Below are 26,454 nucleotides of genomic sequence, written 5' to 3'. Positions count from 1 at the left end.
TCACAATAATGCATGAGGATGCCAGCAAAACTTAATTCAAACGGTTTTATTGTGTATTTAAACCAGAGTTAAATAAAATACATACAACTCCAGCTGCGGCATGAGATGCGAGTTGAATGCTTTCCAGGGCCAGGCTCAATACAAAAAAAAAAACAAATCTGAAATTATCACTCCCCATTTAAATGAATAGAAATGCATGAATTCGTTCCATCTTCACCCCCCAAAAACCATAATAATAAACAATTATAATGTGTTTTTAATTAGCACTTTGTAATATTGTACTCCATAAAAACATTTTCCAATAACATAATTCAATAGAAATGCAAAGAATCCAAAGTTTGGCCCCTTGGCCCCTGGACAGCAGTACATTGCTGTAAAATGTAATGGAAAAGTTTCACCATTCCTTTCAGTCATCCAAGAAGCTGTAGTAATACAGTATTAGTCATTTTTTTGCAGTAGATAAAGAACATATTCCCATGAGTATTATATTGTCTGACTACATGTGTTGTTGTACTGTTTTTGTTCCATTTCTTAAAACATAACACCACCACAAAGATGCATTGGGAGATTGTTGACATTTTCCAATATATGATCGCATTAAGCGGGTGGCACGGTGGCTCAGCTGGTAAAGCGTTGGCCTCACAGTTCTGAGATCCCGGATTCAATCCCGCACCCACCTGTGTGGAGTTTTCATGTTCTCCCCGTGCCTGTGTGGGTTTCCTCCCACATCCCAAAAACATGCAACATTAATTGGACACTCTAAATTGCCCCTAGGTGCGACTGTGAGTGCGGCTGTTTTTCTCGATCTGCCCTGCGATTGGCTGGCAACCAGTTTAGGGTGTACCCCAGCTCCTGCCCGTAGACAGCTGGGATAGGCTTCATCACTCCCCGCGACCCTCGTGAGGATAAGTGGCAAAAAAGAAAATGGATGGTGGATAATAGAAATAAAATGCTACTAGACTATCAAAAGGCTCTGTGATGTTTCGGAAACCTTGATCTACGCGTATAAATGTAAATAAGACAACTGGCAGAATAAAATTTTAGAAAAGAAACCATTGCGTATCAATCTATCTTCCAAGGTCTGCTCTTATGATAAATTGTTGACAAGCAATAGATTTTTTACAATTTTGAATGTATAAATAAAAGCTCACGTTATTGACTGCAGTATGTCTTTGATGAGCTGTAACTCACTCTTTCTATGGTGATAATATGGAGTTTCATTTACTTATTGGTCATTCTGTGGCTTTAATTTCAATAATTTGGATATTCTATTTTCAATATTCATATGAATAAATTTACACTTTGTAATAAAATGTAGTTTATTGTAAAATAGTCAATAAATACTGAATACTTTAAAGCGCCGATGGCCGAACGATCGCTTGACTGTCATCTGTTGTCCATTCTACTGCAATACAGATGTTTTACATCAAAGTCTCTCAGATATGAATTACTGTACTACTATTTGTTGCTATAATGAAGATAAATGTGAAATATGTTTCACCAGTACTCATGTTATGAATTCTATTTTATTAAGTCTAAACGTTAATAAAAAATGACAGAGGTTTTATTCCTTAAAGTAAAATAAAATTGTGCAGGCGCATCTTTCACATTTTTTAAAAGCACAAAATTAAAGATTAAATAAGCATTTGAAGTGTGAGGTAAAAGGGCTAACTACGACCACACTGAACTAGCCTGTCTGTATATAAATTATGTGTGAGTAAAACACATTCAGACTACTATAAAGGAGTTGATTTATTGTTGTTTAAACAATCTTCTTAGCTTTTTCAAGTTAAGGCAGGCTAAACTCCGCCAAGAACTTTACAATAGAGTGCGTATGCATCAATTACTTTAATGATAAAGTTCTGTGACATCACCAATCTGGCCTACAGATGATGACGTAGTAAATAAAACATTTTTGAATGATTTCATGTGGAGTAGTTTTGTTGAAAATCTTTTTCTTCTCCCCTACTGAGCTCTGTTTCTCCTTCTTTTCCAAAGGTCGACTTTTGTAGAAGGCATCTTTGGATTGCAATATGTCACGCTCTTCTGGGCTTTGAAAAGCTTCCTTTTGCCGCCTTGGACCTACAATGAGTAGGTGAAGATAAAATACTGAGATTTGCGTATGTCAAAATATTAACCTATAATAATATATATAATAATATAAACCTCCAAATTGATCAAAAAAAGATGTTTCTTGCAGAAATTAGAGACACTTGTCGCTATTAATATGGCATTGACTTTTTAAAATATGTCACATTTATAGCAGCAACACCTAATGAAGAAACAGAATGAATTGCTGAATTAGAAAAAAAGTTATTCTGTACTGTATTTACAAATATATTAGTACTATGGATTACTATGGATGTTTTTTTTACTTATAATTTACATCACATCAATTTTCCCCAACAAAATGAATTAAAATGCCATTAATCCATTCCAGTCTTCCCCCCCCCAAAAAAAAAAAATTAAATAAAGAAAGAAAATAGCCCCGTATTGTATAAAACCATATTGAGATTAAGCGATTGTAAAGAAATATACAGTTTTTCTAAAGTGTAATTAGTGAGTGTACTATTCCTGTGTTGATTGTGAGCCCTTAAAGGACGTGGCCCAGTGAGTGCCATCAGGAGCTGCAGTCGGTTACTCTGCTTGTGAGAATCTGGGCACAAGTTGTGGCCTCTGGCAGCTCCTTGCAAGTGTTCTCATTTTGCAATTGTGCGTTTTACTCGACTACAGAACACCTTACAAGTTGGGTCACTTGGAAGTGAAGGTAATACTAAATACAAACCAAAACTTAATGAACAAAGATAGAAAACTCATGTGTGTATTAGTGAGCGCAATAACTATGAAAACAAAAGGGGAAAGAGTGTCAAACATTTATTTGATGAGCTGATGGAGCAGCAACAAGAATAACATTTCTCAGTTATTGGGCGCTGGTTGAAAATAAATAAATAAATACAAAAATAAATAAAAACATAAATAATTTTTGTGTCAGAATGTCAGTGCCCCATCATGGTATCCCATAACATGACAAACATTTCACTGAATTTCTGACAAAGAGTCGGCAGAGAGAATTTTCAGGAGGTTACATTTATCCATTGAGACCATTGGCTCCATCTGGACTGCACCAGCAGATCTCGGGAGCGAACCTTCAGCTTCCAGATCTTCTTGGGTATCAGGAAGGGCGAGCCACGTCCAATCTAACATCAGGGGAAGAGGACAGAACAACGGGGCTTAGCGAAACATTCCCGTGAGAAAAACAGACACACAAAAAAAAGTTTGGTGTGACGAATCATTGTACGTATCGCACCTTTCCATCAGGGTACTCATATTCCACTTCATGTTCCAGGGGGAAGAAGCTGTCAGGGGTGGACCAACTGGATGGAGGATGGACGGTCACTTTCAGGTGTTGAGCCAACTTTTGGCATTTGACCTTCTGAGGACTGTCTGGCTCAACTGGACACAAGACAATTGATTAGTTTACAGGTGACAGTCTACATCCAGTATTTCCATGTTATGGCCCCGTCACACCATGACGTTCTGGTCAACGTGCTCTGAACATTTCAATCGTTCTATTTTTCAGCGTTCTCAAATGAGGATGACACATCTGGCGTGTGATTAACGTGTGTCTAACGCATGATTAACGTGTGTCTAACGCACGAGAAGCGTGTAACAGTGACCAAATAAGATACCCCTAAAAACCATGAGCGTATACTAACGTGTCACTGGCGCGCGACGAGCGATTTGTCAGTGTCAGACGACCGTGTTGAGCGTGTGACTAAACGGGTGAATAACGACAGACATAGCGTTTTGCTGGCATGTAATTTTTACAGTGGAACAGGAACTGCTTACGTCTGTTGATCTATCCATCCATGCATCCACCCACCCATCCTTACTTCTGACAAAAGTTCGGGGTATTGGGCTTTCAGATGGGATTTCATTCAGCATGAACCTAAAATTCTTGGCACAATTTACAAATGCACTGAACTTGAGCCACTGAGAACTACAGGGGGATAACTCAATGTTTGTCATTAAGGTTAAGTGCAGAAACCATGAGCGAAATGGCATTGCTTTCAGATGAATACAGGTCCAAAAATGTCCAATTTTGACAAATAGGATGCAGTTCATTATTGAACTCAGGAAATTTTTTATGATTGTGTGCCAGTTCATTAGCATGTTAGTAGTGCATATACTTCATTCTTCTTCAAGGTTGATAAACTGATGAACTCAATTGTCTTGATCTCTTGGTGTCAAAATGTGATGAAGAGTGTTAAACGCAGTTTTGCAAATTTTTCCCAATGGTGTAGCCCCAGCACATTTAGAAACAGGACATTAATGCGAACTTCAATCCTATCCAATCGAAGCAGGTTCCCTCATTGCCTTTAAAAAGTTGCACAACAATCTGCACGGAGGATGATGCAGAGATTCGTGTGTGACTGGAGCACTGTCACTGGTCTTGGCAACATGATCCGCCACTAAAACATGTCTGCCGATCTCATGTATCTAGTTCCAACAACCCACCCACAGATTCTAGTAGTATAGTTAGATTAATAATAGAACTTCTAATACTATTACCGACACGAAAGATAAAAAAAAGACATTCCTAATGTTAATCTTGATTTGGCAGTGTGGCTTGTGGGGGGAAAAAATGATGAAGCAAACGTTAGTTGCACTGACTCACTGATATCTTGAAGATAAAATCTCTTAGTTTTATGCAGGAGGGAATGGCCCTGGATGGCCTGAGCGGTGAGTTCCAGCGGGGTGCTCTCCTCGGCATAGGGGGAGAGTGAGTGGTGAAGCACAAATTCGAGTCTCCCATCTTGCTGGTTGCTGCCGACCCAGTGACACGAGTTGCGTCCTATACGGCTGTTGAGGGGATGCAAAAAGAAACATCGACATCGTGTGAAACTGACCCATTGAAGACCCCACTTTGTGTGCTTCTCATTCCCTTCCCGACTCTGGCTCTTTCCTTGCTAGAAAGGTGAGGTTCTACGTCCCTAAAGCCAACTCGGGAATTCGAGCGCAAGGTCCCCGCCTTCGACTGTCACCCTGCTCAAACAGCACCTGACCCGGTTGACACCTCCCATAGGTTGTTAACCCATGGGAATAACGGAAATTATCAGGTTAAAATACACAGTAATCTGCATGGGAAACATCTGTAGTTCACTATTGACAAATTTACCCTAATTCTCGTTTTTGGTGCTCTTTCTTAAAACCATCAATATAGCACCAGAGGCCCGTTTTATCAGGAGAGTAAGTACAGTAATTTGTAGAAGGAAGGTTGACGTAATACATCTCGAATGAGAGTCAAGTGTTATTTGTTGAGGAGGAGCTAAGTGTAGCCTGGGTTGTTACTGGAAATTACAAAGAGTCTTGTCCCCATGTGCACTTCATTGCATTATTTTTAAACTCAAATAATCTGTAAAACATTTATTTTTAAGGACAACATTGTAAAATTAGTGAAATGATCTTATAGTGTTTTGTGTCCAATTATTCTTTGTATGTGTGTACTTTAGCAAAAGGTCAACATTATGCTTGCTTTGTTTTTTTTTTATTTTATGTTTGTTTACCAATCAGGGCCCAGTCCAAGTCGCACAGCTTTGTATCTACTGTCGTTCCATGTGCAGGTAAATGTGCAGTCGTAAGACTTTGCGCGACAGGTGAGGAAAGAATCTGTAAGACACAATTTTTTTTTCAAGAATCCAACAAATTAAAGAATACAATTTTTTAGACCGGATAAAACAAAATAATCTCACCAAGTTCCTTGTCAACCTCGACCATCAGCAGGAGATAAGTGGACATGCTCTCTCCTCCGCTCCAGCAAGTGTAGTTTCCCAGTGCAGGACCGTCTACCTCCTTGACCAGGAGATTTGGACCATCCTTCACCATATTGTCCCCGTATTCTTCATCCACCTCCTCACCCCCAAACTCCCAGCTGACTTCACTTCCCTTGGATGTCGTACTACACCGCAATGTGGCGTTGCCATTTCTCTTTGCCATCACAACTGTGTGTGTGTGGGGTGTGTGTGTGTGTGGGGGGGGGGGGATAAAGAAAAAAAGTCCAAATATTTAGAAATATCCTCCTGTTGAAAAGCTTAAAAGGCTTTTTGTTTTCTTTCCACTGGCCATAATAATAGCAAACAGAAGCATAAAAAGAAGGAATTGAATTGATCCCGAGACAATACAATGGTGAACACAGTATGTGTTGTCTTAAGAGGTGGAGGGAACTAAGGCAGCTGAAGGGTTCAAAAGTGATGCAGAATTAGCAATATTTATGCCCGACAGGTAAATTGATCACATCTTTTTGATGTTTAATTAATTGTGCATTTCAATAAACAAAACAACAAACGAATACCATTTAGTATTATAGTAATGTGTCTTTATAAAAAAAATATGCTACCAATGTAGTCACTGTGGCTAACGTTAGCTTTTATACAGTGCTAATAGTAGCTTAGTATTGCTAGCGCATGTAGTAGTAGCTCTGCTGATTTGTTGAAGCTGGCGGAAGAATAACTTGAGGATTGGGGGCCACTTCCAACAAAGATGGCAAGCATGCTCACTTGTTACTCTTTGTTGGCTTGCTTCATGTAGTTATTTTAATGATGAGCAAGTCGCTACAAATCTTTATCGGAGTTGGAGTTCTCTTAAATATGGTAAGGAATGAGGAATATCTTGCTTCCCTGATTCAGTTATGTCATCATTGACCCCCACCTTTTGAGTCCCCAAGCTGTCAAACCATCCATCCATTTTCCGAGCCAAGCAGGAGTTGGGGTACACCCTGAACTGGTTGCCAGCTAATCACTTATAAAAAACAAATATGGTTGAAATGGCCTTTCTTACATATATGCCTTTTTTTGGTATCTTTTTTGCATGGTCTCGTTTAAAAAAAGAAAAAAGTAAGGGGTAAAAGTACACGTCTGTTTTCAAATCATCTGGAAAAAAAAACTACTCAAATACCATACAGCCCACTGCAATATGAAGATTGAGGAAAAATAATAATAAAAATAAAATAAATAAACATAAAAATGTAAAAACGTACAATTTTTAGGGAAGTAGTTGAGTCCACTTGCTCCCATCAGGCCAATGAAGAGGAGCCCGAGTATCCACATTGATCTCTGGGGGTCACAGGAGCAAATATTAGCCATTAAAAAGAACCCCCCAAAAAAATCACATTTAATTGGCATGTCCATTCACTCCCTATTCTGTCATTGAGAAAACAATCCTACACTGATAGTAATTTTCAATAAGCGTCTAATACACTTGTCTTACCATTCTGGTGAAGCAACACGGAGAATGAATGAAGAGCAGAAGTCCAGTTGACCTGATGATCGTATGCAGCAAGTGGCCGCCCAGTCTCGTTTTTATATTGTTGAGCAACAGCAAGCATCAACACCATTTTTGCAACTGTGTGGGGGTGAGCGAAAGATAGTAACTGAGACACGTATTAAAGTAAATCAGCGGACTGTTGAAAGAGCATTTCCTGTCTGTTGTTTTGCATGTAAAAAAAAAAAAAACCAAAAAAAGCAGGGTGGTTTCGAATCAGATAATAATGTACGATAATAAAGTGCTCATGTTAGTATTCAGTGGGGTGGGGGGTTGCCCTAGATTTCTGTATACGGTTTAAGTTTGGTTCTCATTACTTATTTGTGAGTTAGCAGGTTTACATGTAATCGTTTTTTATTTAATCGGGTAAATCAATTGAGAACCAATTTTCATTTACAGTGACCTGGACAAGCGGCAGCCGCACACGTGCATCACAATAGCAACATATTGTAACACCTATTACTCATTTCAAAACATTTAAAAAACAAAAAATACAAACATCCATCCATTTTCATAGCCGCTTATCCTCACAAGGGTTGCAGGGAGTGGTGGAACCTATCCCAGCGGGCAGGAGGAAAGGTACACCCTGAACTGGTTGCCAGCCAATCGCAGGGCAATTAGAGACAAACAGCCACACTCACAATCACACCTAGGGTCAATTTAGAATCTTCAATTAATTCTGCATGTTTTTGGGATGTTGGAGGAAACCAGAGTCCCCAGAGAAAACCCACGCAGGCACGGGGAGAACATGCAAAGTCCACACAGGTAGGGCTGGGATTGAACCTGGGTCTTCAGAACTGCGAGGCCAATGCTTTCGAGCTGATTCACCATTCCGCCCAATGTTTTTAAATGATACTAAAACCTGAAGGTATCAGAAAAATGACACAACAATCTTAAACTGTTTGCGAAGGAGGGACTGGAAGGATTAAGTTTTAAAGTTTGGGAAGAAAATAATATAAAACAAAAAACAAAACAAACGAAAAAAAATTATCCATCAATCTATTGTCTGTACCGCTGATACTCATGAGGGTCAGAGGTGATGCTGCAGCGCATCCCTTTCTGACTTTGGGGGGAAAGGTAGAAAAGGCTAAAATTATTACTGGCAAACACCTCACACCAAGCAATTGAGCACCAAACATCAAGTGCTACACTGCAACGAAGAAACTTCAACCCTGGATTGGGTTCAGAAGATGCTCTGCATAGAGTACTGTATATTTTTTTAATTTTTTTTTTTTTTTGTTGAACCACAAAAACATGGCATGATTGTCATGAAGGAAGCAGATTGCCAGACAGAAAAAATAGGTGACAATAAAGGAAGGTGCAAAAATTTTGATTTTTGAATGATTGATCTGTATTTGATTTTAAAATCTCAGATGTTAATGCTGCAAAATTGAGATTTTTTTTTTGTTTACATCAATTACTTAGTGAATGAATATATTTTAACACTATACAGTTCAGGTTTGTAAATACATACCTTTATACACCAACACAATGGATGTGAAATACAATGTGATTGTCATTGAAGCATAGACTGATTTTGAGGTATTACAGAAATATGGGATTCAGCACTGAAAAATTATCAATTCAAATCATTTCATGTATGTTCTATGTAATTTAGTAGAACATTCATCACAAGTTGTAAAACATAGATGAAAACACAGTAGGCTACAGCTACTGACTCTTTGAACTCCAGAACATCCCCAAATGTTTTCTTTACATTATTTAAAGTCAAATAAACGGAATATTCCTTGACAACAAGTTGGTGGTCAGATCTTGTGTCAATAAAACAAACAAAAGTGAAGGCAGCAGCGGCCTCAAACAAAGCAGCGAGTAGAACAGTTTGAATTTGGAATGAGACCGATTGAATTAATTAAAGCCTCATTTTAATTTTTTTCTTTGCATCAAAAATGTGACACAGCGGTGAAAACTGGAATTTGTGGATTCCAGAATAGTGTTCCCTGCATGTCCTGAATTTAGGTGAATATTTGGAAAAAGGAATTTTTGAATCGGTTGAGAAATGCCGTATGAGTGGAATTCTTGTCAGCATTTGCCATCATGACCAATATAGAGTACGACTTTAATACTTATTTACAAAAACACCACCAACGAAAACAAAGTCTTTAATTGCTAAAATATGAACCAAAAATTTTTGTGAAGTTTTTTTCTAAGTTTTAGTGCAAATAAATTAAATCCTAATCAATTTATCTATGGTTAACATTTTAGTGCTAGTGAATTCTATGATTTCTCATTTAATTTCATGATCAACGTGCCAGCAATGTGTTATGCAAATAAATGGAGTGGGAGTGCAGTAGATAGCACTATCATTGAGCTTTTTAGGAAAAGATCGCAGAGGGGTCCCCAATGAAGGAATTTCCCTACTTATTCATCATTCAATGGACAGCCCCAATTCGTTAGCCAAACGTCATTTTAAGAGTTCCTCATCGTGAAACATGTTCGTGTCCAGTGTGTAAAAAAAGTAGTTTCACATGGTAAACCGCAACTGATGTTTCCTGCAGGGCTTCCTCAATGTGTCATTTTTTTTTTCTTTCCTTTTCATTCACCACTGATTACGTTGATGTGAACATTAATCTGTGGTTTCGAGAGTTTTGTTCAGGTGGTGGGGAATGGTGAGGATATTTCGATCACCGGCTCCACTCAATTGATGAAATTGATTACTTTCCATCCATCCATTTCAAATACACTGCCCTTGTTTGGGTTACTAAGTTGGACCACATTCTTTAGTGACTTTGGGCAAACGATGGACAGGTTCTAACAACAGATTCAGTAATAGATAAGACAATGTGGGATAGCAAAGTCCTTGAGAAATGCAGGTTTCAGTTTGGCTGACATTTATGATAATCAATTTAAGATTGCGAAGGTCATTTTTTTTCTCTCTTGAACTTCCACTTTGTATGTGATTAAATGTTAAGAAATAGATTTTCTTATCACTGTCATGGCCTCACAACCTACAAAAATGTCCTTTGCTCGGTTTGTTTATTAAATTATTAGGTTTTTATTATTTTATACATTATAAATGATTATTATTATATTATAAATTATTATTAATATAAATTGAATCATTAAATAATCAAACTACAGACGAATAAAGATGATGAGCCACACAATGAAGTTATGGGAAAGAGTAGTGGAGGCTAGACTCAGGACAGAAGTATCTGCGAGCAACAGTATGGTTTCATGCCTAGAAAGAGTACCACAGATGCATTATTTGCCTTGAGGATGCTCGTGGAAAAGTACAGAGAAGGTCAGAAGGAGCTACATTGTGTCTTTGTGGATCTAGAGAAAGCCTATGACAGAGTAACAAGAGAGGAACTGTGGTACTGCATGCGTAAGTCTGGTGTGGCAGAGAAGTATGTTAAAATAGTACAGGACATGTATGATGGCAGCAGAACAATGGTGAGGTCTGCCTTAAGTGTGACAGAGGAATTTAAGGTGGAAGTGGGACTGCATCAAGGATCAACTCTGAGCCCCTTCCTGTTTGTAGTGATAATGGATAGGCTGACAGACGAGGTTAGACTGGAATTCCCTTGGACCATGATGTTTGCAGATGATATTGTGAAATGCAGTGAAAGCAGGGACCAGGCAGAGGAACAATTAGAAAGATGGAGGCACGCACTGGAAAGGAGAGTATTGAAGATAAGCCAAAGTAAAACAGAATAAACGTGTGTGTGAATGAGAGGGGTGGAGGAGGAAGAGTGAAGCTCCATGGAGAAGAGATTGCGATGGTCAACAATACAGAGTAATGGTGAGTGTGGTAAGGAAGTGAAGAAACAGGTCCAAGTGGGATGGAACAGTTGGCGGAAGGTATCTGGTGTTCTATGTGACGGAAGAGTATCTGCTCAGATAATGGGCAAAGTTTGTAAAACAGCGGTGAGGCCACCCATGATGTATGGATTGGAGATGGTGGCTCTAAAGAAACAACAGGAAGCAGAACTGGAGGTAGCAGAAATGAAGTTGTTGAGGTTACCGCTTGGAGTGAGCAGGTTGGATAGGATTATAAATGAGCTCATTAGAGGGACAGCCAAACTTGGATGTTTTGGAGACAAGGTTAGAGAGACCAGACTTCGATGGTTTGGACATGGATGTTGAGAGGGAGGACATGAGGACTGTGGGTGACATGCTGTGGCGACCCCTAACGGGATAAGCCGAAAGAAAAAGAAGTGTAAAATGATCAAATCAATCACTTTCTTTTAAGCGTAATCTTTATTACGTGATAACTTCCACTCGAACATCTGGTTTGTGAACATCTTAAAGCAAGACTGGCAACGTCAAGTTGAAGGATGTGTACACTTTTGTCAGAATTAAATACTTTTACTGCAGAATGCCAAAGAGCCGTGTAGCAGAGGACGGGGATGTCATCTTTACTAGTTTGATCCCAAACCAACTGGACGTGCACTCATCAGGGACAAATGAGGTGAGTTAAGAGTTTGTGTTTGTTGGGGGATGTTAGTTGGCCTCGTTCTTTGAAGCCTCATCAAAGTTCTCGACAAGATCTGAAATAATAGACACAGCACTTAGGAGCGTTTATGAAGATTATTATACACCAGTAACAAAAACTGAGGAATATGCTTTTTTTTGTTGTGAAATTTCAAGATGAACCTAAAATGAACTGTCACCTCTGGGGATGGACCTAATCTGATCTCAACTTTTGAATGCACATTAAAATTTTCAATGTTTCTGTACTTTTAGCACAACTTGCTGTTACCCAACCAGGAGTGGAAGGGTAACACAACAGGTGTTTGATCCATTTCAGCAACTCTGTTGCAACTTATAGATGACACTGTACGCTCAGTGGCCACTTCCCTGTGAAAAAATCCGGTTTGATGTCTGCAATGGTGAGGTACTGTTGAGCAATTGTTGTGGTTGTTCTTATTTTTGGGCTGTCTGTATTGGCTTAATTGGAGTTGCAATATTTTCAATGAGAACTTTTGCCTTGGTTTTGACATGATTGTTTTAAATGATAATGTCAAAACCAAGGTTCCACTGTAAAGTAGTGCATTTTAGGTTTATTTTGAAATTTTACCAAAAAGAAACATTTTATTGAGACATGTATGTGTAATTCACATGCGCCCACTGCTCACCAGGAACTTCGTCATCCTCCTCTTCAGCAGCGATCATGGGTGCTTTGCTCTCCCCGACTAGGAAAAACACAAACCATTGTTGATTGTGGACTTCAACAGGCAAAAAAAAAAAAGTGAGTGCAAAGTGCTGTTCTTACTTGGATTGGGTAGCGTCTCCGCTAATCTCCTGAGGCTTGTAAGACTGTCTGCTCCCAACTGGTGTAGGATTCCTGGGAGCATCTCCGTGAGCTGTTTGTTCTCAGGGTGGCCCGTGATGGTGAAGGTGTTGGCCGCCAGGGATGCCTGCACCTTAGGGTTGTTGAAGTGGATAACTGTTCCCTGATTTGTGAACATATTCACCTGCAGAGTCGAAAAAATATATATATAAGTGGTGCAAAAAGGAAGATGAAAGACAATAAATAAAGAATGCATTACTGGTTAGTGAGGACTGGGATTCGAATCCAAGCTCCACCTCTGTAATGTTTGCATGTTCTTCCCATGCCTGTGTGGGTTTTCTTTGGGGACTCTGCCCCCCCCCCTTTCCACCACCATCCCAAAAACATGGATTCATTGGAGACTTAAAATTGTCCGTAGATGTGAAAGGGAGTGTGAATGGTTGTTTGTTTGTATATGCCCTCTGATTGGCTGACCAATTCAATATGTACCCTGGCTCTCGTTCGAAGATGGATTCGATAGTCACTGGGATGCCCTCAACACTAGTGGGGATAAGTGGAAGGGAAGATGAATGAATGAATAATGCATTACATTAATATAGTGCTTTAGTGCTAAAGTGCTGAGAAAAAGTACCACATATGCTTTATTCGCCGTGAGGATGCTTGTGGAAAAGTACAGAGAACATCAGAAGGAGCTACATTGTGTCTTTGTGGATCTAGAGAAAGTCTCGAACAGAGTACCAAGAGAAGAACTGTGGTACTGCATGCGCAAGTCTGGTGTGGCGGAGAAATACGTTAGAATAGTACAGGACATGTATGATGGCAGCAGAACAATGGTGAGGTGTGCCGTAGGTGTGTCAGAAGAATTTAAGGTGGAGGTGGGACTGCATCAGGGAACAGCTCTGAGCACCTTCTTGTTTGCGGTAGCAATGAATAGGCTGACAGATGAGGTGAGACTGGAATCCCCTTGGACTACAATGTTCGCAGATGATATTGTCATATGCAGTGAAAGCAGGGAGCATGCAGAGGAACAATTGGAAAGATGGAGACATGCACTGGAAAGGAGAGGAATGAAGATTAGCCGAAGTAAAACAGAATATATGTGCGTGAATGAGAGGGATGGTGGGGGAAGAGTGAGGCTACAGGGAGAAGAGATAGCGAGGGTGGACGACTTCAAATACTTGGGGTCAGCGATACAGAGCAATGGAGAGTGTGGTAAGGAAGTGAAAAATTGGGTCCAAGCGAGGTGGAACATTTGGCGGAAGGTGTCTGGTGTTCTATGTGACAGAAGAGTATCCGCCAGGATGAAGGGCAAAGTTTATCAAATAGTGGTGAGGGCGGCCATGACGTACGGATTAGAGACGTTGGCACTGAAGAAACAACAGGAAGATTTTCTAAATCACATTATCTTCTAACGTTACCGTCTAAAGATTTGGAACCCATTTTAAAAACTTTCCGTAAAATTGTAATAACAGAATTTGTGATACGTTGTAGTATTTCACGAACAAGTGTTTCCAAGCCTGACCAAGTTAACTGCACCTCCTCAATCCCAGAGATATTGTTGACTCCCAGCTTCTTTAAGGAGAACTGCAGCTTCTTGTCATCTGCTGTTGCTGTTCTGTGCACGACCTTTTTCTTTCTGCGGGCTGATCCCTGCAAAAAGCAATAAGCGTGTCAGCTAACAGATGTGACTTACGGGAATTAAAACAGTTCCAGTCTGTGGGACAACTAACCTTGCCACCTATGCGGACCTGCACTTGCAATTTGGCAAGCTTCTCCTGGTTCATTATGGAGTCCTTCATCTAAGACCAGGAAAAATGTTTAAATTTGCAAAGACCTAGCTACAGCGAGTATACATACAGGTTGTGTTTTTGCATTACTTTCTTCATGTTTTGGAACTATAACTAATGGGAAGTGGAGTTGTGTATTTTGGAACCACAGGGGGGAAAAACAACCTTAAATGATGACACTTCATTATAATATATTGTGTATGGTAGAATAAGCTTTCTAGTTAACTGTCAATCATGAAAATCACTCGAATCCCAAATTGGAGGGTTCAGTTGCCACGCGCCTTAAAATTATCAAGAGTAACAAGCCCACTACCATCATGGAATACATGTATGAATTTACTTCAGTCCATTAAGCTTGGCTGTCAATTCAAAATGATATTCTCGAACGTGTCACACTTTACTGAATAGAACGCGACTTATTGGCCTCGTCTGCAAGAACCCTGTAAATAGCCACCCAAGCTAATGGGGTCGTTGAGGCCTCGTAGAATTGACATGAGCAAACATCTGCTGGTTTTTATCACTCTTTGAAAGAGTCCTATTATGTTACTGAATCTCTACAGTTTACAGAACAAATAGTAAAGCAGGTCGTTTCACTTGATAAAGTTCGGTTTTACGTGAACTGACCTGGGAGTGTGTAAACACGCGTCTTAAACAGTGGATGAAACTCTGAGGAAGGGGCAAGAACCGGAGGTGACGCAACATGAACTCTTCATACGATATCGATTTAAAAATATATATATATAAAAATAAATTTGCGTTTGAGACTATAATTTTCATTTGTGATACTATAGAAGTTATAAACTTTAGTGTAAATTGTCACATTTATGTTAAATAAAATGTGAACAAAGTCGCCTTTCTAAAAGGCGGAAGTGTATCCTAGAACAACCATGGTGGCCCCCGTGGCAGCTGACGGCAACGTGATAGCGCGTTATAGTACGCAAACTTTTGGTTCACCTATATAATTTACTTTAATATTTGATTTTTTTCAAACATCACCATTAAAGCTCTATTTACGACCCCGGACCTGTATTTTAAAAGGTGAGAACGCCCAATTGGTGACTTAGTAGCTAATGTCGAATCGCTAGTGTGCTAACTAAACTGGTGTGTTGAGCACGTTGATTCTCGTCTGCTAGTTTTGTTTTCAAAATTCTATTAGTTTCCATAGCTTTTTGTTTTTAACTTATACATAACACAATAATTGGTGGCAGTCCACAGCCCTGCATTGTAATCACGTGAAGTTGTAAATCTTTTAGTGCAACAAGATAAAAAGATTAAAATATGGGCCGATCATTTTCATGTAGTTGCCATGAATTTTACACCGTACAACAAATGTTTAATGCAAGACTAATCGCCATTTTATAGTCAATGACTGGACCAGGTTTCATGATCCATCTGCGTAACATTTGACAAATTCTGTTCACCCTGCAATGCCAGGTAGAGTATTTTATGACTAAAAGGAACCACAGGCGTGAAGATGGCTTTATTCAAACCTACAAAAATCCCGGTTTATCCCAAACTTGGAGAGAAAGTCACACAAGACACACTGTATTGGAAAAATTACAAGGTGAGTGTCTCCAAGGCTGTTAAATAGGCATGGGAACTAAATTAAAATGCTCCATGTTTGTATGTGTTTGGTTCTTAGTTGTGATGGGTCTTTTTTTTTTTTAACCAACAGGCTCCAGTTCAGATAAAAGAATTTGGATCAGTTACAAATATCGACATCTCTCCTGTGCCCCCACATAACTTTGCAGTCACAGCATTTACGCGAGTATGAACGCTTGTGTTTTTAAAATCGCCCCTCACTTCGAAGTATATTAACATGGTATGTTGTGTGAACTCAAATTTTCCCTTCTCCCGTCAGATCCACATTTATGGTCCAATCTCCCAGGAGCCAGTAAAGACATTCACACAATTTAAGAACACCGCATTTTGCGGCAGGTTCCGTTCAGATGGGCAGTTGCTTGTGGCAGGGTGTGAAGACGCTGTTGTGCGGCTGTTTGATGTCAGTGGCAAGGTGGCCCTCAGAAAGTTCAAAGGACACACAAAGTAGGAAACTGAGTTGTTTTTAATATTTTCCTCATTTGGATTTGCCTTTTTTAGCTGATTGATGAATTGTTGAGGGATCCATCGACGGAATGAAGTGTCTATCAAGTCCCTCTAACATTTATTTCTCCATTTAAATCCACTCAGGGCTGTACATGTGACAGACTTTACCTCGCAACAGTACCACATCATCACCGGGTCAGATGACTACTCGTGTCGACTTTGGGACATCCCCAATGCGACTGAGCTCACCAGATACCAAGAACACACAGATTACGTTCGCTGTGGGCTCACCAGCAAACTGAACAGAGATCTCTTCATTACGGGTGAGTAAACTGAATGACGTAACAGCAACCGCAACGCATGCAGAATTATTAGGCAAATAAATATTTTGACCATATCGTCCCATTGAAGTGCATATCCTACCTCCCAGCTAGATGAACCTGGGTGCTCAATGAATTTAAGCATAGCAAGTGCTGTGTATTATGTGTAATGAGACGATCAATACCTGATATGAAGGTGTGCTTTATTATTAGGCAGCTTCTTTTCTTTTGTCAAAATGGGTCCCAAAAAGATTTATCTCACTTTATCTAATAGTTACAAATTATCCAGTCTTTCAGACAGATGCAGCACTCTTGAAATATCAAAGGTACTGGGGCTCGCTCACAAAACCATCAAATGTTTTTGTTGCAAATACTCAACAGGGTCATAAGAAATATGTTGAGGGGGGGAAAAAGTTGGAAATTAGTGGAGGAGGGATAAAGGTATGGGCTGGTATTATCAAAGATGACCTCGTTGGACCTTTTCAGGTTGAAGATGGGGTCAAAATGAACTCACAATCATTCAGTCAGTTTTTAGAAGACACTTCAAGTCGTGGCCCGGGAATAAATTTGCATCTTTCAAAAAGACAAAGGATGGCTATACTGGTCCCTATGTATAATTTTTTTTCTTTTTCTATTGGAAAGTTTTCAATCGCTTATAATTCTTCATTTAGTTGTGTAATAATTCGGCACACCAATAGTTGTCCATGACATTCTCCCAAGATAGCCTAAACTTCCATTTTACTTTCCTAAACAGTCCGGTTTAAGGTTTATCCATCTATTTTGCTGCTTATCCTCACGAGGCTCAGGAGGAGAGCTGGAGCCTATCCCAGGTGTCAACAGGCAGGAGGCGGGGTACACCCTGAACTGGGTGCCAGCCAATCGCAGGGCAAATTGAGACAAACAGTCCCATTCACAATCACACAGAGGGGCAATTTAGAGTTTCCAATTAATATTGCATGTTTTTGGGATGTGGGAGGAAACTGGAGTGCCTGGAGAAAACCCACGCAGGCATGGTGAGAACATGCAAACTCCACACAGGCGGGTCCGGGATCGAACCTGGGACCTCAGAACTGTGAGGCCAAGGCTTTAGCACCCGATCCACCGTGTCGCCTGGTTTTTGACATTTTTTGATTCAACTAAAGTACTGTAGTTGTTAATACATGAAAACGATCCCCAAAAATGCAACTTGCCGAATAATTCTGCACACAGTATACAGCGTGATGATATGTGCAAAATATGACTTCCCCACCCCCCCATTCCCTTCAGGATCTTATGACCACTCACTTAAAGTGTTTGATGCCAGAGTGGATAAGTCTGTAATGACTATGGACCACGGCCAGCCAGTGGAAAGTTTGCTTCTATATCCTTCTGAGAGTCTCCTCGTCTCAGCAGGTATGTGATGCTTATGTCAAAAGAAGTAGAACTTTGACTTGTAGATTGTTGGTTTGATCCCTTTTGTGTGAATAAATTATACAAGGCCATAACTGAATTGTTTTGAGTTCTAACTGCTTGATTACGTCGTGTTTAATCAAGTGGGTAATAGGGCTGGGTGAAAAATACATTTTACCGATTTAATTAGAGTTTGTGTTGGGACTTTTCTCGTTTGTTTTTACTTGCACTAAATAGCATGACTGAGAACACAGAGAGGATAGTTTACGAAAGCACAGTCAATGTCAAATTAAGGGTTTAGTGACTATTTTTCAAAAAAAGTGATTTGGGGCTTCAATACACTCTTAAGAAACATACAACATGAGCGGAAAATTATTTCCATATGACAAGAAAGGTGGAACTTAACAGATTTTCACCATTAGTACGTTGCCGAAGCACTGATTTATAAAAGTTTTGACCCGAGGCGTGTTCTTCTAAAACTCAAATTTTTTGCCGTGGTTCACCTTACCTCACCTAAAAAAAAAAAAATTCCACTAGAGAAATGTTGGGTGATGTAGAGTTTGAGATAAGTATTTGTTTTATTGCTCTTGTGAGCACTAAAACTGCTATGAACAAAGCACAAAGAAGGCGAAAATGTGTATTTGGAAATGCCAAACCGTTCTTTTGTCAACGTTCACTGACTACCGGGTATTTTGTGAAAATTGATGCAAGTTAATACTGAGAAAACATTTGCTGGATGAAAAAAAAAAAAAAGTTTCAAAGCCATGTTTGCGAGAAATAAAGCAAATCCTAGAAAGGGGAACAAATCTAACCTTGTTTTGAATGACATTGTCATTTTTTTTTTTTTTTTTTTTTAAGCATAGGGGGGAAAAATGAAATTGGAAATCTAATTTTTGTGAAAAAGATACTATTTCACGGACTTTCCCAGCCCAATAAGTGAGGTGTCGGGGATCAACAATCATGGTCCTTATAAATTACTTTTGAAATCAGTAACCACACTTGAACGTGGCTTTTCCAGGGGGGCGCTACGTCAAAGTCTGGGATCTGCTGAAAGGCGGCCAGCTCCTGGTGTCTTTGAGGAACCATCACAAAACTGTCACGTCTGTGTGTCTGAGCAGCAGTGGCCAAAGGATGCTGTCAGCCTCCTTGGACAGGTACGTACGTGAAAGGACAAGTGACCCACAACACATAATGACACCTTTCAGCTTGTCTTGATGATGTCGTCATAATGTATTTTTTTCCATTCATGCTGCTCTTATGTCTATTCAGGCATGTAAAAGTGTACGACACAACCAACTACAAAGTGGTGCACAACTTTGACTATGCTACCTCCATTCTCAGTCTGGCTTTGGCTGTAAGGAAATAAAAACAACCCTTCATCTTTTAAGTCAAACCTGTACAACTCATTACCTTGAGTAATTGTGATCTTGTTCTTTACAGCCTGACGATAAGGCTATTGCGGTGGGTATGACCGACGGTATCCTGAGTATTAAGCACAGGAAAACCCCGGATGAGTCAAATGAATTATCAGGTCAACAACGGCAGCAACCAGCACATCGTGCGGTTGTGAAAGGAAGAAACTACATCCCTAAACAAGTAAGCTTTATTGGCATGCTGTGGTCCTTTTTGTCCTTCAACTCAATTTAAAAGGGTTTAAGACATGTTTAAGATGAAGTTTTTATTTGCTTTTGACATGGGTTACTAATCAACAGTTTTGTTTGTTTTCTTCCTCAGGATGATTATCTTGTCAGTAAGCCTGTGAAACAGCATTTGGCAAAATATGACACACATCTGAAGAAATTCAACGTTTCCAAGGCTTTGGATGCAGCTCTGGAGGTATTGTCATACTACTTTCAGATCACCATCAGTCTGTATTTGAATCAAATACCGTAATTTCCGGGCTAAAGAGCGCACCCGATTTATAAGCCTCACCTAGTACATTAGTAAGGGAAATACCATTTGATACATACAGTACATAAGCTGTGTGTGTGTGTGTGTGTAAAAATAAAAACAAAAAAAAACAGCAACAGCAGCTACACCGTAGCACAACACTAACAGACCGGTTAAAAAAAAAAACATACCTAAATCACTGAGATGCAGCAGTAACACGCTAGCGCGGTGCTAGTGTGGCGATTCCAGGGACGGTTAAAAAAAAAACATACCAGTTTGAACAAAAAAAAAAACCACCTGCAGCGGCTACATGGTAGCATAGCACAAACAGAGCCGGTTAAAAAAAAAAAAAAAAATAAATCACTGAGACGCTGCAGTAACACAGCAGCAACATGCTAGCTCGGTGCTAACGCTAGCGTGGCCCTAACAGGGACGGTTAAAAAAAAAAAAAAAAAAAAACACCGGTAAAAGTCACTTCCTCGGCACATATATTCCACCGGCGTCACTCTTACCTTTTCCGCTCGAGTGCCCCCTTACGGACACAAAAAAGCCAGAATTTAGCCGCATCACCACATATGCCGCAGGGTTGAAAGCGTGTGAAAAAAATTTGCGGTTTATCGGCTGGAAATTACGGTACATTTAAAAAAACAACTTTGGTTTGTTTGCAGTCATGGACAAGACAAAAGAAGCCGGAAATTCCCGTCGCCGTTATGAAGGAGATGGATCGAAGAGGAACTTTGAAAAACGCATTAGCCGGACGGGATGAACAGGAAGTCTCTCAATTACTCCACTTTGTAATCGGGTGAGATTTAATTTTGACTTAACTTCATGCAGACACAACATACATATCAAATTGGCTAATCCCTTAACCTGCATTTGTATTTGCCAACAACAGTGGTAACAACGTCCCTATGTCTTGAATTTATGCAGGTAGTTGTTTAGGATTAAAGTGTGGATTTTAATATAATCATTATCATATTAACAATTGACTAGCTACCAGTCCAGGGTGTACGGGTCTCTCCATCTCTCTTCCGAAGTCAGCTGGGATAGGCGTCTGTTACCCACAACACTAATAAAGACAAGCACTACAGAAAATGGATGGGTAGATAGATTATCACATGAGCTCATTGTGGCGTCCACACTGATAGAAGCCGTTTTCCAATTAATTCATTGGCTGTTTAGCGGTTTTCATACTAGATGTCCACATACTGCCAATTTAGCAGGAACACATACAGAATGGTGCCTACAAAAATAATCGTGGAATTGGTCAAAAATCAAAGTAAAGTCTTCACTGTGATTTTTTTTTTTTTTTTTAAATCACTAATGTTACTGCAGACTCACACACCACTCTGGATAGAAATACGTTGGTGTCAATTTCGATTGGTGTCAACTTGGAGAGTAGACTGTGTAAAAGAAAAAAAGAGTGTGTCCAATATTTGGGATCATTTCACCCTTGGAAAAAAGATGCTGAGCAATTTGTCTAACTTGCCACAACAGCCCATGTGCAATCGTCAATTTTGTGAACTAGTTTAACTGTAGTCTTACCACTCCTAGTTAGAACATGTTGTAATGCCACCATAAGTGGTAAAGGATAGATACAGCCGCCAGTGCACTTTCAATCTTTTTTTTTTTTTTTTTTTTTTATAAAACAAACTAAATAATTAAATAAACTCAAAATAATATGAAGAATTATGCAGTGCACATCCCAGACTGCATAAGCATATTGAGACACGAGCTACTATGGCCAAAACTGATGCAGATCCACTCACTCGAGATGTAGACTGGTTCAGGATTAAAATTATACCACCCTGAAGGTGTGAACCTCAAATTTTGGATTTACGGAATTAATTCTTTAATTAGTTTAACTAAGGTCGCACGGGGACCAATGTTCCCTCTAAGCTGCACAATTGACCCGTCCGTACAGGGCACTTAACCACGCCTCCTGAAGTGACCTCACGCCACGTGCGCTGAAGTAAGACAAACAGTAAAAATGGCAAATACAAAACAATACAATACATTCTAAAGTGAGAGAGACGCCATGCTTCTGATTTCATTCATTCATTCACACGTAGCAATGTTACGCTAGCGAAGAACGTCTCATTCAATTATACGAGACTTGTATTGAAAATCAAATATAGGTCATATCTTCGTGCAAACACAGTCTGTTTAAGCCTCGGCCGCGAGCCGGCAAGAAAGCGACACGTTTGTGCAGTCCGATCATCGCTAAATATCGTTCAACAAAGAATAAGTGTGTCAATCGTTCACACGCAGCAGTGTTATGCTAGCGAAGAACTTTGAATTCATTTATACGAGACATGTATTGAAAATCAAATATAGGGCATACCTTGGTGCAAACATATCTGTTCCGGTTGATATTAGATGGATTTAGTTGATGATGCAGTCTTCCACAAAGTTTGACCCATCGAAGGCATTTTTCGTACTGGGTCTTCGGTTTTGGAAACGGTACGAATCGAACTCCACCAACTAGCCTTTCAGGATACCTGTCGTCACTATTACAAAGTCCGTGACTACACCTCTTAACCATATTTTCTGTTAAATAACCCAAATACGCGATAAAACGCTAACTAAACCTATACTGGACCATGCAATGTTGTCTGAGAAAATGGCGGGAGCAAAAACGGGCTTTGGTCTATGCATATCTCTGGCCTCTGATTTGTCAGTGACGCGGATTGCGCAATATCCACGGAGGGGTCAATTGCGCACTTCTCGCACACTCTCACCGCAAAAGAAAACTGATCCGGGTGCAGTGAGTGCACTGAAAATGAATTTGATATATATATATATATTTTTCCTGTATCATTTTGCTCTGTATTAGATGAGTGACAGCTATCCAGCCAATCATACGATACGATGCAAATCCGCTACGCAACCAATCACGGCATCTGCTGTGCTCGTACACACTCCATAACAGACAGTGCGGTGGAGTTCAGTAATGCTAATTCTAACCCCATATCATGGCGAAACGAGCGGGTAGTGAATGTGATGCGCCGGCTCCCCAAACCAAAGTAAAAAAGAACTGCAGTTCTTTTAAGATGAATGGCAGTCAGAGTATATGCAAATAGAAGACCAAGTGGTGAAACTGGGTGAGATCTTTTCTTTCTCGAGTGAGAAAAAGTGCTCTGCCTAACATGCAGCAACGCTAAAGTTGTCAGTGGAAGTTGGTCTACCTCAAGCAACACATTCAGCAGAAAAGTCATTTGAATGGGATTGGAATATACAAAGACTCAAGATGGGGAAAAAGGATTGATACATTATTGTGAGAGAGCGCAAACGGCTGGGAGAAAGAGAACTAGCGGTATCACACACACATCAATCTGACCCTGAGCAAGTTAAAGTTCTCATTGACAATATTTTACTTGGCATTAAAATGAATGCATCCATGCTGTCAGTTTAGCATTTACGGCCATGCTAACCTGAGAGCGCCCGATCTCGTCAGATCTCGGAAGCGAAGCGGGTTTGGCCCTGGTTAGTACTTGGATGGGAGACTGCCTGGGAATACCAGGTGCTGTAAGATTCTCTCCCCGGCTAAAATGCCGAGGGGTTGCGTCAGGAAGGGCGTCCGGCATAAAACTGTGCCAAACAAATGCGCGTTCATCTAAGATGACACGCTGCAGCGACCCCACACGGGGCAAGCCGAACGGAAAAGAAGAAGAAGAACACTGTCAGTTCAACAAATCCACGATCACATGGCAAGCAAAGTAAAGCTAATTTGTTTGTATAGAGCATTTCATACACGAGGTAACTCAGTGTGCTTTACATGATTAAAGGCATTTGAAAACAAAGAGATAAAACATTTGAAATGGGATAAAAACAATAAAATTGACAAAATATACAAAAAAAGACAAAACCTCATACGGTGCAAGTATTACGATCAAAAAGTGGATATATTCTAAAAAGCAAGAGGAAAAAAAAGAGTTTTCAAGCTGGATTTAAAAACGTTCCCACTTGGGGCTGACCTCACCTCTGTGGGCAACTTCTTCCATTTGTGTGCAGCATGATAGCTAAATGCTGCTTCACCATGTTTGTTTCGGACTCTGCGCTCCACTATTTGACCTGAGTCAATCGATCTCAGAGCTATACTGGGTTTGTATTCCGTAAGCATTTCTTTCATGTATTCAGGACCTAAATCATTTGGTGATTTATAGACCAGTAGCAGAACTTTAAAATCTATTCTAAAACTGACTGGAAGCCGGTGCATGGACTTTAGGATTGGCGTTATACGCTCTGACCGCTTTTGTTTTGGTCAGAACGCGAGCTGCAGCATTCTGAATGACCTGCAGCTGTTTAATACTCTTTTTGGGGAGTCCAGTCAGAAGACCATTACAGTAGTCAAGACTACTTGAGATAGAAGCATGGATGAGCTTTTCCTGGTCTGCTTGATACATACAAGACTTGACTCTAGATATGGTAGAAGGCGGTTTTTGAGATTGATTTGGTATGATTGTTGAAAGTCAGGTCGGAATCGATCAGAACACCAAGGTTTCGGACTTTGTCTTTGGTTTTTAAAGATAGAGAGTCCAGGTGTTTACTAACACCAATTCTCTTTTCTTTAATGCCAAAAAACAACTGTCTCAGTCGGAGTATGTGCAAATAGAAGTGTGTGAGTATACCAGAATGCTGGTGATTCAAAAACTAACCCTTTGAATGTGTGAATTCAATCAATAAGACTCTCATTATGTTAGCTATAAAACTGTGTAAGTTGGCCAAAAGAGTTATATTAAAGGTAAACTAATAGAAATTGCTGTTGTAATTTGATCCTTTTAATAAAGCACAAAACTTTATATGATAATGTGTGATACTGGTGTGTGGCCACAGTGAGCACTTCGGATATTCATCACGGTGGTCCTCGGTGTGCTCAGGGATCTTGTCTGTATGCCCAGACAGATGAAAAATTAGAGGGAACATTGACGGTGACGCAGCTGTAAAGAGTAGGTCTCACGGTTTTGAGGACCGGGGTTCAATCCGGGCCCTGCCTGTGTGGAGTAAATTTAAAATTTTCTGATGTCTGAGATGTTCATAAGTAGCTGAGTGCCTAGATATCAGATTTGTCGTAAACAGACACTCCTATCAAGTCATTGAAGGCCTTCTAAGTTGATAATTCAGGAACGCTCACCTCTTAATTTTTTCCAGGAACGTGATTGATCCCAGGTTCGCTCCCATTCTCATCGTAGCGGCTGAGATGATCCTGGACATTTATCATTCTGTCATTGGCCAGTCGTCCGTCGTGGACCGGCAACTTATGCGCCTCCAGGATATCCTGGAGAAAGAAATCGACTACCAGCAAGAGCTCCTGGAAGTGCTTGGTATGCTGGACACTGTGTTTGCCTTTTGCGTCCCGAGGAAAGAGGTGGCGTGCCCAGGTGTCGACAGACCCAACTGCCTGACCGAGGGAGAGGCAAGCACCTCTCGACCTCAGGTCCAAGCCACTTGATGTACTCGAGGGGATGGCAACCGTTCAGAGGTTGTATAGAGGGGAAAAAATAAACAAAAAAAAAACACCCTTGCCTCATGAGACAGGCAGTCATTTGCTTCATGTCCCAGGAGACCCTTCAAACACTCACATATAATGAAATATGTGAATGAGCATTGTCTTTTGAATACAAATATGTGAAATGGATGAGTGCATTTGTCAGTGGCTATATGATATTTTCCTAAGTGTATGTATCGACAAATGTTTAGGAGGAAGAGGCACAAACTTGTAATATTGGAACTCGCTCAATGTCATTCTGATTTTCCCACAGTCATTAAAATATTTTGAAACTGGCACTGGACATTGACCTAGCTTGAGTCTACTATCAACTCAAACCCATGATTCTGATTCTGAAAACCTTTTCACCATTAGTGTGAACCATGATATACACAATGAAATTATTTTGTGACGGGAAGTCAAAATAGGAAAGAATGAAAGTGTACACAGCCCAATTTTTTTTGTGCCTCGCAGCAGAAGCTTGAATATTTTGTGGCTAAACTTATGTTATGCTACCACCACAGTTACGATTGGTTTTCTTTTGGTGATGAGCAATGTTGTATTTGCTTTTGAAATTATCATCAAAATGTTCAACCTTAATGTCATCAAACCATAACAATCTCGAATGTGGGAAAATGTAAAAGATGTTAAAAATAGGTCGTGTTAATGAGGAGAGATTTTGAAATTATGGCTTGGTCTTCATTTTTACATTTTGTTACATACTTGGCCAATAAAGCTAATTCTGATCAAAACCTTGCCATTCAGACAAGGATGTGTATAGACTTTAGAATCACTGTTACGTTATTAACCCATGGACAGGGTGGCAATTTTTTTTACCTTCTCGAGATAAAAGTCTCCTAAGAGGCCACAATCAAGGAAATAACTCTTCTTTTTCATTTAATGCATAAAATAAAGGGCAAAAAAGATGTACCCTCTCGTGGCCAGTGCCCTAAAACTGAT

The 26,454-nt window shown here is 40.0% G+C and overlaps 3 protein-coding genes and 1 pseudogene across 4 annotated transcripts; 2 read left to right on the top strand and 2 right to left on the bottom strand.

Annotated features, from left to right (window-relative positions):
• Window positions 1–2,965: 2,965 nt before the first annotated feature.
• il12b2 (interleukin 12B 2) lies at window positions 2,966–7,463 on the bottom strand. The gene is made up of 7 exons (XM_061817881.1): window positions 7,267–7,463; window positions 7,037–7,112; window positions 5,754–6,002; window positions 5,568–5,670; window positions 4,679–4,863; window positions 3,308–3,453; window positions 2,966–3,197 (listed from the first exon to the last, which is right to left on the bottom strand). Exons 1-7 carry the CDS (start codon window positions 7,267–7,269, stop codon window positions 3,075–3,077), a joined length of 885 nt encoding a protein of 294 aa, XP_061673865.1. The 5' UTR covers window positions 7,270–7,463; the 3' UTR covers window positions 2,966–3,074.
• Window positions 7,464–11,522: 4,059 nt separating this feature from the next.
• LOC133499357 (transcription factor BTF3 homolog 4-like) lies at window positions 11,523–15,064 on the bottom strand. 2 transcript variants are annotated; one of them, XM_061817291.1, is made up of 6 exons: window positions 14,986–15,064; window positions 14,305–14,373; window positions 14,111–14,224; window positions 12,557–12,758; window positions 12,420–12,476; window positions 11,523–11,831 (listed from the first exon to the last, which is right to left on the bottom strand). In XM_061817291.1, exons 1-6 carry the CDS (start codon window positions 15,061–15,063, stop codon window positions 11,785–11,787), a joined length of 567 nt encoding a protein of 188 aa, XP_061673275.1. In that variant the 5' UTR covers window position 15,064; the 3' UTR covers window positions 11,523–11,784. The 2 variants fall into 2 exon arrangements, with proteins under 2 accessions (XP_061673275.1, XP_061673276.1); XM_061817292.1 differs by lacking the exons at window positions 14,305–14,373; window positions 14,986–15,064 and having other exon boundaries at window positions 14,097–14,226.
• Window positions 15,065–15,238: 174 nt separating this feature from the next.
• On the top strand, window positions 15,239–25,793 carry utp15 (UTP15 small subunit processome component). Its single transcript, XM_061818216.1, has 12 exons — window positions 15,239–15,399; window positions 15,796–15,925; window positions 16,037–16,129; window positions 16,223–16,407; window positions 16,552–16,730; window positions 17,994–18,119; window positions 19,135–19,270; window positions 19,386–19,470; window positions 19,557–19,712; window positions 19,851–19,952; window positions 20,675–20,808; window positions 25,158–25,793. The coding sequence occupies exons 2-12, from the start codon at window positions 15,836–15,838 to the stop codon at window positions 25,456–25,458; spliced, it is 1,587 nt and encodes a 528-aa protein (XP_061674200.1). The 5' UTR covers window positions 15,239–15,399; window positions 15,796–15,835; the 3' UTR covers window positions 25,459–25,793.
• LOC133500068 (5S ribosomal RNA) lies at window positions 23,423–23,541 on the top strand (annotated as a pseudogene).
• Window positions 25,794–26,454: the final 661 nt, after the last annotated feature.

Source organism: Syngnathoides biaculeatus, chromosome 4, assembly GCF_019802595.1.
Source record: "Syngnathoides biaculeatus isolate LvHL_M chromosome 4, ASM1980259v1, whole genome shotgun sequence".
NCBI classification, from domain to species: Eukaryota; Metazoa; Chordata; class Actinopteri; order Syngnathiformes; family Syngnathidae; genus Syngnathoides; species Syngnathoides biaculeatus.
The sequence above is the reverse complement of the archived record's forward strand: the minus strand, read 5'-3'. Positions and strand labels throughout refer to the sequence as shown.

Bases quoted from the DNA above. Each gene is read 5' to 3' on its own strand.
- il12b2 (XM_061817881.1), bottom strand. The intron at 3,454-4,678 runs GTGAGTCAGTGC...TCTTGTGTCCAG, and splicing joins ATTTTATCTTCAAGATATCA to TTGAGCCAGACAGTCCTCAG. The intron at 3,198-3,307 runs GTGCGATACGTA...CCCTGATGTTAG, and splicing joins ATGAGTACCCTGATGGAAAG to ATTGGACGTGGCTCGCCCTT.
- utp15 (XM_061818216.1), top strand. From the start codon at position 15,836: ATGGCTTTATTCAAACCTACAAAAATCCCGGTTTATCCCAAACTTGGA. The intron at 16,130-16,222 runs GTATGAACGCTT...TTCTCCCGTCAG, and splicing joins CAGTCACAGCATTTACGCGA to ATCCACATTTATGGTCCAAT. The intron at 19,271-19,385 runs GTACGTACGTGA...ATGTCTATTCAG, and splicing joins CTGTCAGCCTCCTTGGACAG to GCATGTAAAAGTGTACGACA.
- LOC133499357 (XM_061817291.1), bottom strand. From the start codon at position 15,063: ATGTTGCGTCACCTCCGGTTCTTGCCCCTTCCTCAGAGTTTCATCCAC. The intron at 12,477-12,556 runs GTAAGAACAGCA...TGTTTTTCCTAG, and splicing joins GGAGACGCTACCCAATCCAA to TCGGGGAGAGCAAAGCACCC. The intron at 11,832-12,419 runs GTGAGCAGTGGG...CTATTATTTCAG, and splicing joins GGAGGATGACGAAGTTCCTG to ATCTTGTCGAGAACTTTGAT.